At 28.3% G+C, this 9,162-nt stretch overlaps 2 protein-coding genes across 4 annotated transcripts in view; both read right to left on the bottom strand.

The window, feature by feature from the left end:
- The window catches only part of LOC117171497 (DNA replication licensing factor Mcm6), a 20,958-nt gene extending 19,214 nt beyond the window's left edge, over positions 1-1,744 (bottom strand). Inside the window, exons 1-2 of the mRNA XM_033358861.1 lie at positions 1,653-1,744; positions 193-336 (exon numbers count right to left, since the gene is read on the bottom strand). Coding sequence (XP_033214752.1) covers positions 193-336; positions 1,653-1,744 — 236 coding nt within the window. The remainder of the gene's footprint in view (positions 1-192; positions 337-1,652) is intronic.
- A 1,326-nt stretch (positions 1,745-3,070) lies between these two features.
- On the bottom strand, positions 3,071-5,443 carry LOC117171514 (DNA ligase 1-like). Of its 3 annotated transcripts, none has more exons than XM_033358887.1 (5): positions 5,397-5,443; positions 5,050-5,271; positions 4,771-4,922; positions 3,695-4,695; positions 3,071-3,508 (listed from the first exon to the last, which is right to left on the bottom strand). In XM_033358887.1, exons 2-4 carry the CDS (start codon positions 5,166-5,168, stop codon positions 3,704-3,706), a joined length of 1,263 nt encoding a protein of 420 aa, XP_033214778.1. In that variant the 5' UTR covers positions 5,169-5,271; positions 5,397-5,443; the 3' UTR covers positions 3,071-3,508; positions 3,695-3,703. The 3 variants fall into 3 exon arrangements, with proteins under 3 accessions (XP_033214778.1, XP_033214779.1, XP_033214777.1); XM_033358888.1 differs by having other exon boundaries at positions 3,071-3,315; XM_033358886.1 differs by having other exon boundaries at positions 3,071-3,512; positions 5,397-5,442.
- Positions 5,444-9,162: the final 3,719 nt, after the last annotated feature.

Genomic DNA, 9,162 nt, shown 5'->3' with positions numbered 1-9,162 from the left:
AATAATAAATTAATAATAAATAATAATAAAAATAAATTAATATGACCACAATTTGTGTACAATTTTTTATAAAATAATTGGATGAAGTCATAACAAAAGGTTTTTTCGATGTTTCCTTTTTTTCAATACCAGTGATGCTTGAATTTTAAAGTATTTTGTATCATTTAGGTAAAGATATTTTTTTCTACGCACCTGTAGTATTCTTCAATTATAGTAGTTGAAAGCACTTGATTGTATCTTTCAATGTCATCGAATGAGACTTCCAAAGTACTTCTTTCTGGACTTTCTAACTCTGCGGCGGCCTTCTTGTACTTAATTTCGCCTTCTTCTTTGAACCTAATTGTAATCGTGAACATGTATTTTTTATGATTTACTACAAATAAATGCAAGACATTATACGATTGTAGTAACATAATTGAATTTATCATGTGAATACCTGATAATCTTAATTTTATAAGCTGAAAGGACTGGAAGTGTTATTTTATTTTAAATATCTTTTCAGTATTTATGTTTCAACCATATTCAAAAAAATTGCCACTTGATTTATTTTCGAGTGAAATGAGTTCCTAATTTAGATTCTTATTAAATTTGTGTTTCCTGAGTATTTAGTTTTGCTTTCTGCAAACCAGAGTTTGTATTAACTGGGTAGGGATTCGGTGGACGATTTCAAATAAATATCTAAATTTTGCAATAAAAATGACAAAATAAAAAAAAAGAATTGTTAAACTTTTAGTTAAAAAAAATAATTTTCAACAAAAAATATCGGATTTTCAAGAAAGTAGTTCAATTTGAAGCCTAAAGTGATAAATTTTTAACTAGAAAGATGAGTGTTCAACTAAAACAATAAGTCTTCAACTGAAATCGTTGAATTTTCATCAGAATAAATAATTAAATTTTACTAAAAAAAATAAATGTTAACAAAAACTTAAATAAGTAAATTTTAAGTTCAAAAAATTCATTTTCAAGAAAGATGAATTTTCAACTAAAAATATGGAATTTTCAATTGGAATAAGTTAACTTTTCAAGTAAAGTGATTAATTTTCAACCAAATATTGAATAATTGAATATTGAATAATTTTGTTCGATTATTATCAAACTTATGTCTGCGAAAAAAAAATTCAGAGAAAAAATTGCAAAAGGTTTTTCTTATAATCGAAAATAATAAACATTCAATAATAAATTATGATTTAATTGGACTTATTAGTCAACTGACGTAATCTCACAAATCAGTGACGGTAGAGAAAGTAGATATCACTTTTCTGAATTAAACAAGGTTATTAAAATAATGAAAAATTTCATTTTTCTACGAGCAGAATTAAATTACTGGTCAATAAAGTTCCCGGTATACCGGTCATGTCGCAACCGTGATTAAAAGAGTTTTTAATACAAATTGTTATCAAGAATAAAAACTGGTTTGTGAAATTCAATAAATCAAGAAAGTCTTTGTTAGGGTTTATAACCTTCATCTTGATAACTTGGAAAATTTGAATTTCTGAGTTTTGTACTTAAAAAGTCAGCAGATATATAAAGAGTGCACAGATACTGATTTTAATTAATTTATTAATAAAATAGTTGCTAAAATGAGGGAATTAAATATTGATCACACAAAAAAAATGAAACGGAATACAGAAAATAATGTTGTATACACTTACTCTTGTAGAAAATCTTGGAACAATTTTTGACACTGGACTCCAATGTCATCTCGCACTCGTACTTGGCCTGGTTGAACGTCGCCTAAATCCATTTTACTAACTAATTATTTTTTAAAACAGCAAAAACAAGAACACTTTAAACAAACTGCAGCACATACAACAAAACACGAGACTCCCAAAACAAGACTGCACGAGACAGTTTTGGCGGGAATAGGCACGTACGCGGCCATGATAAATGTAGATGTCGCTGCTGCTGTTAAATGTCGACAGTAATTGGCTGACGGAACAGCGAACGTCACTGAAGAGCGCAAATATTCGAAAACCTAAAACTCGCTGAAAAATTCGGATATCAAAATATCTTCAATGTTTTATCTTAATTTTGATGACTGATGGTAATATTTTAGAGAAATGAGAACAAATCTATCTCGTTTTTTCCCTATGACCAAGAAAATGTTCATTAATCGTCAAAATTAACGTAAAAATGTTGATGAAGTGAATAATATTCAGTTCTATATTGATTCCCCTAATTATGAACATCAAGGGTACTTTTTCGAAAACTGAACCAACAATAGTTTAAACCATTTTTTTAAACAATGACGTTAGTTTTGGAAAAAAAAGTGTTTAAAATTATGTTTGGAAAGCACATGAAAACAAATTTCTATGACTTTTCAAATTTTATATATAACGAGCCGTTTTTTAAGTTATAGCTCTATAAACAATTAAATTTGCGCTAAAATTGACATATTTTCATATAGACATCTCAGTGCGTATCAAACTAAAAATTTTCAAAAATGAAAAATTGATTTTCGGGACATGTACTCCGCACAAAAAAAAATCCGATCGAAATAAAACTTTTGTTCAAGTGCAAATTTAAAAAACAACCTTTTTGAACAACTATGTGTGCAATATTCAATGCATAGTGGTTAAAAAATAAAAAATTAATTGCTTCTTTTCGATATTTTTGGGTCTAATAGATCCTGTGATAACTACCTGCAAATAGGCCAATCTTAGTGGTAATTCAATTTTTTATAAAGCTCTAGTTTGAAAGCGGTACGTTGTATACAATATTTGAAAAAGCCTGTTTTCTTTTCGAATGACTTTTCCATATATAATTTTAGAACACTTTTTCTTTAAACCTAACGTCATTGTTTTAAAAATGGTTTAAGAAATGGTTACGAAGGATTTCGAAAAAGTAACGATCATATTCATAATCAGGAGATTTTTGCGAACTTTTTTAACAAAATATACTCAGTGCATCATTAGTACATACAAAAATATTACTGGCTACTGAACCAAATTGTCTACTTTTTAAAAAAGTTTAATTCATTGATTTATAATAAATCGGCAAACCAATGTAAAAAAAATTACCATTTATTGAAATAAAAAATTGTGTAAAATTAAAATAACCTTGGTAGCAATATGTACATAATAGGTACCTACATTCATAATATCTTATTCATTTATTATTTATCTATCTGAGTGTGCTCATTCATATAATACTTAAAGTAATATATTTTACAAATAAAGATTTTTAATTTGAACACATTTATCTAAATCCGTAATTCGAAAAATTCTAGTCATCTATATTTTCCTCGCCTTCTTGATGTTTGCTTTCCTTTTCTTCAATGATGAATTTCGTCATTTCTTTAACTTGATCATACAACTGTTTAACCAATTATAATATACCATAGTGAAAGAGTGAATATTTCGCATTAAAATAATCTAAAATTATCTTGGATTATATTTAGAGGCAATTTTAGCCATAAATGTGAATTCTTTATTTTTGAATGCCATTTTCAACGTTTAAAAAAAACTATTATTCGTGTAAAAAAATGGTCACATGCGATTTTGCAGATCTTTCTGAAACAAATATTTCTTCTATACTCTATCCTATCTAGCCTGTGTTAGTAAGAATGTTAAATTGTTAGTTTTCTTGGTTTTCTTTTTCAAGGCTAAAACCATGAATATTGCTGGTAGAAGGCTGGCTAATCCTAAGAATGTATAACTAATAATAAATAAATAAAATATAAATAGAACTTTACCAGATTCCACTAATTCCTTTTCGACAACAATTCTTCTTCTAAGTCCATTTTTCTTTTCAAGCTTTCCTGTGCCTTTCTGTAATTTAAAAGCCAAAATCCAAGATAATTTACAGGATCTCTAGGCTTTTTCTTAACGATTTCATTCATGGCCAAAAACAAAGGTTTTCTCAAATACTGCCTCAGCCATTTGCCATCATAAGAAAGTGCTAAAATATCTTGAATATCAGAACTTCTTTTGCTAAAACAGCTACCTCTTTCTTTTTTTTCAGAATCGTTTGCAAAATCTTCAAAGTCTGAAATTTCTTCAATTTGTTTCGTCTTATCATCATCAAGATCACCATAATATCTTGAACTTTTATCCTTCATAATTGCTCTTCTCTTTTCTCTCTTTTCTCTTTTTGACATACACTTTTTTCCCCTTAGCTTTGAATCTTTTTTCTGAAATAAATATTTCACTGTGTCATCTGCTTCTTCCTTTTTTCTTTTATCTTGTAAAATATTTTCCGTTTTTCGAATTGTTTCTTTATTACTTTGACATTTTAAGGTTCCTTTTTCTTTATCCTGAAATTTTGTATCATAATCCCCTTTTTCAAATTCATTTTCAGTAATTTCCTTTCCAGAATCCTTTTCCTTATCTTCGTTTTTAGTATCGACCTTTTTCATAACTTTACCCGCCTTTCCGTGAATAGAAAAATCCTCATTACTTGAATTTATTTGATCCTTTTTCTCATTTTCGTTAGTTTTATTTTTCATATCTTGATCTTCTTTCACTTCTTTGTTTGTCACTTCGTTTTCAAAAATATCTTTTTGACTTTTCTGTAGTTCTTTAGTAATATTGTTATCCTTTTCCTGTGATATTTTGTCAAATTTCATAGGGTCCTTTATACTCTTTACTTCTTGTTTTTCTTTATCACTTTCTACCGCTTTTCTTTCATTGCCAATATTTAATTCTCTCATTTCTTCTTCAGATTTACTTTTCTCAGAAATATTTTTCTTATCGCCTAAAATAATTACATGAAAATTATGATAAGGAGGAATTAATTTGAATTACATAAATCAAGCAAAGACCATTATACCTGCTTTAGAAATAATTTCTGAAAATCCTTGTGTTAATAATGTATTTTCCGAGGTATTTTCTAAAGAAGAAGTCGAATCTTTAGTTTCAGGCGATTCATATTTGGATATCAAAGATAATTCCGACATCAGCAGTTCTTTCAGACTCTCTTTTCTAAAGTTAAAATAAGAATAAATATAATCTAAATTAATTTTACACGATTTAAAATAACTTATTGGTAAAGAAACTGTAAACAAATATTTTGTATTAAAAAATAATCAGAAATATGAAAACATATAACCCTAGATTTCCATGAACAACAGCACTTGATCCAATTTTTTCTACGACCACATTTAATGGAGTTCGTCGAGATCTGTTAGGCACATTTGTTTGTTTCTGTTGCTTCTGAAATTCAATCATTCCTGATAAACAATTTTAGACTTTTCAAGATAGATCTGACTTTACTGAAATCTGAACTTAAACTGTCAATCAAATCTTCACTTAGTTATTAAAAGTTTTCTACCTAGAGTTGACAAAAGAAGAAGGTATCAAAATCGACCTAAATATTGTTTTTAAATTAAAACTAGGGTTACAGAACAAGAAATCAATAATGAATTAAACCCTATAAGTCACAAATTTTAATTTTACGTGATATTGCGGTTTGTAACGGCTTTTTAAATTTTATTGACATCAATAATCATTCATCGGTAATGTAAGAATACTCAGTCATCTGTTAATTAATTTTCAATTGCTTAAACAATTTTAATTAATCAATGATAATAATAAATTAATTTGTTTACACAAATTTACAATTCCTAAATTATAGGTGTTTGTTCAAATATATAGTTTAGCTAAAAAAAGCAGGAGAAAAATTTTATCTCGACAAATATTTGACATATTTAATATTTTTAAGTAATACTTTTGTTTTCTAAGAATAATCGCAAATAAAAAATTTAAAATTTTTAAGTATAATACAATATAAATATAATTGTAAAATTACTTGAACACATTATTTTATTATTTAATTGATTAAAGAACTCATAACGTCTATAGAAAATAGTTCATTTCACGACTTACCTAAAAAAAAAACAAATGTTGAAACAAATAAACATTGCTTAAATAATTTTAAATTAGTTAACAGAAGACTGGATATTCTTAAATCATCCATTGATAATTATTTGTTAAAAAACTGTTAAAAAGCGTTAATAAAACGCTATATCAAGTAAAATTCAAATATGTCATTTATTGGGTTTTCTTTCGGGACCAATTCCCCCCTAAACTTTATGACTGATTCTTATTCTCTGATTGATTCTGAACAATATACTGATATAAGAAATTATGTGTAACATATTATCGCGTTCAAATGTTTCATTTACAAAAAGCTGACTTTTTCTATAATAAATCAATGGGAAATTTAATGGTCTTTGGGCCCTAAATATTAAAAAAATTATTTAGAACAGTTAGAAACTAGATTTTAAAATTCTCTTCTTAAGGTAAAAATATAAGATGCTTCTACAAACTTTCCAAGTATCACAAAGAAGCTAAAATGATAAGACATATCTTTTAATTAATTAAAATATTGCTCTTTGTTTACCGAAATCTGAAACATCCTCGAAACGGAAGATAGCCTTATAACTGTCATTTTTAGCCGATAAAAATGTTAAAAAGCACCATAAGTGATAGCTACGAATACTTTGCCATAATAACCTAAGATTGAATAGAATTGTAAATCTTGCAATCTTTCAGACTAATTTATCACTCTCCAAGTGAATTCTTTTTTATTTTCCTACACCTTTCGCTTGTCGAAGATTTTGTTTCGACTGTAAACCTTTTTAAGTGCAATAAGGCTAAAAAAATGTAAATTACTTCATCTAATTAATAATTATTGTTAGTCCATTTACTTTCTTATAAGGGATCATTCACAAACTACGTAACGCGTTTTTCTATTGTTTAAGTAGAGATGGCAATATAATTTCTTTGAAGTGAACAGTGATACAGCAATATGGAGAAAAGAAAAACGCGTTACGTTGATTGTGAAAAGATCCCTAAGTCTAGTTTTCAAAAATTAACTCAATACTTAAGCATAAAAATGTGATTAAAAGTTAATTTTTGGACAGATAATTCAAAGGACTTGATTGAAGAACGACTAAAATAAGTGTTAAGAATAATTATGAAGAAAAGAAAGAAAAATTATGGCCTACTATCGGCGAGAAAATTCGAGTCCTCTGGCTTTGACGTTGAAAAAGTAAGTGAAGAAAAAATGGTAGCTTCATAAAAGAGGAATCCTTTTAAAGGTGCAAATGTTGTATGTCAATGAGCCGAAAAGTAATATTCCAAAAAATTTGTTGTAGCTTACAGATCTGAAAATCTGATAAAAAGTAAGGAAATTCGATAGCTTTTAAAGTCAGTGAACTTTGAAGCATAGTTTTTTATTGAAAAAATGACAGGAAAAATCTGAAAAAATGCATGGTGGTAATTCAAAAATTTCTGAACAGATTGCCGTCGAAAATTTTCAAAATATAAATAATTGTTCCTTTTTTGTAAATAAATATACGATCGAACTAACTTCAGCACTAATGAAGATAATGTAGTGATTTAAAATGAAGATAGTTAAACTATCTGTAACAATTTACAATTTGAAGGAAGTATGTGCTTCTTGTTGTCTTCGTGCATTTTGCGATATTTAAAGTCAGTTTTTTAGATAGAAAAGCAAGGGCGAGAGCCCAGCGTGGTGCCGTTTTATCAGGGGGATGTCCTGGGTTTTCTTCACACAGGGAAAGGGTTCGAAGGCCCTGCTGTGCGTGCAAAGACACGGGCCACGCGATCGAAATAAAACGTTTCAATTACCTATGGAATATCATTTAAGTAACTCCCATTTAAGTAATTCCTAAAATTTCAGTCTTGGGCATTTTCTTGATGCGGGGACTGAGGCACAGTGGGGCACAAAAAGTACCCGTGGACAAATCAATTATTAGCCAACACTATTCGTCCGATTTAAACGTTTCCTTTGTGAAACAAAAGATTTTTTAATTCTGAAAAGATTTGTGTGATTATTTTTTTAATTTTGTAAAAAGTTTTTACTTAAAAACAAATTTTTTTTAATTTTCCCTAGTGCCATTTCTTTTAAGACATTCAGATTGATCAAAGAAGGTTTTAAACCAAGGTTGCAATAATATGGGAATAATTTCCAGCTGGTTACGATACTTAAAAAAATGCTTATGTTATAAACAACTTAATAAAGAAAATACATTTTCTGGGATTAGCAATGCTTAGCTCATTGAAATTAATAGAATTTGCATAAAATGTGAGAGAAAAGAATGTTCCATTACCATTACTTAAGAATATATGCTTTTTGGCAATTGTTTAAACAATTATTTTTAACGGGGACCGAAAGAGAAACGGTGCTCAGTCATGCGTAACAAATAGCAGCGTTAGTTGCATCGGCTGTTAGCATGCGTCCAAGTCCAAAAGAAATGATTCAGACGGCCCTGAATATTTACGTTCGAAGCAAGCGAATGTTGTGTTCCATTTAAGTCAAGGTAATTTAGGACGTATGTGTATGTGTGTGTGAAATTGATGAATTAAGATTAAGGAAAATTAAGTAAGATTAAAATTAAATTTAAAATCCTATTTAACGCCCATCAATCAAATTAATGTGCAGAATTCCTTAAAGTAAAACCAAGAATCCAATGATCAAATTTGGAAAAATGAGAAGGCAATGAACCAAATGCCCTTCCTTCTCTTTTTTATTTCTTTCTTCCATTTTTACTATTAACAAATCACAATAAAAAAACATTTGTAAAAAATAATCACCAATGTTTAGGCCTTTATACAGCACACTTATCAGGGCAAAAAAAAATAAGTAAGATAAGCAAAATCCCCGAGCAGGCAGGATTAGCAACAAAACCACGAGGCTCTCTTCCTGACACCCAAGAATCAAATTTGGTGAGTTTCTCATTTTTCTTTCCTCTTTTTTATTTTTGTCCAAAAAATATTTTTTTAGGAAAAAATTGTCATCTTCTTTCAAATTTCAAAAGGGACATTTTATGGCGGTTGTCCAAATTTTGTCGTTGGATTCTTGGTTTTATTTTCAGGAATTCTGCACATGGATGAATTAATAATCATATGTTTGTAATCCAGAAACTTCTACTTGGATTAGTTCAGAGTGAAAAAAAAATAATTTTGCAAAATATTTGACCAAAAAAAAAAGTAGCACAAAAACCTGAAAAAGTCAAAAAATGAATTGTATTCACAACAAGGTCAATTTCTTTCGCCGATTAAAATGCATTCTTTTTTTAACTGAAAATGTGTGCAGGAACGATTATTTTATATAATTTATATCATGATCAACGTCGGTAAAAACACGTGTCGATTTACACATGTTATATTATAAGTGAAAAAAATTTATTTCAGA

This window comes from Belonocnema kinseyi, chromosome 4 (assembly GCF_010883055.1).
Source record: "Belonocnema kinseyi isolate 2016_QV_RU_SX_M_011 chromosome 4, B_treatae_v1, whole genome shotgun sequence".
Classification (NCBI taxonomy): domain Eukaryota; kingdom Metazoa; phylum Arthropoda; class Insecta; order Hymenoptera; family Cynipidae; genus Belonocnema; species Belonocnema kinseyi.
Note: the sequence above shows the minus strand (reverse complement) of the source record. Positions and strands in the feature narration are given on the sequence as shown.

What these genes read in the sequence shown, in the direction of transcription:
- LOC117171514 (XM_033358887.1), bottom strand. Translation starts at nt 5,168, where the DNA reads ATGATTGAATTTCAGAAGCAACAGAAACAAACAAATGTGCCTAACAGA. An exon ending in GTTGTTCATGGAAATCTAGG is followed by an intron (nt 4,923 to 5,049) that starts GTTATATGTTTT and finishes TTTTAACTTTAG; the next exon opens with AAAAGAGAGTCTGAAAGAAC. An exon ending in AGAAATTATTTCTAAAGCAG is followed by an intron (nt 4,696 to 4,770) that starts GTATAATGGTCT and finishes TAATTATTTTAG; the next exon opens with GCGATAAGAAAAATATTTCT.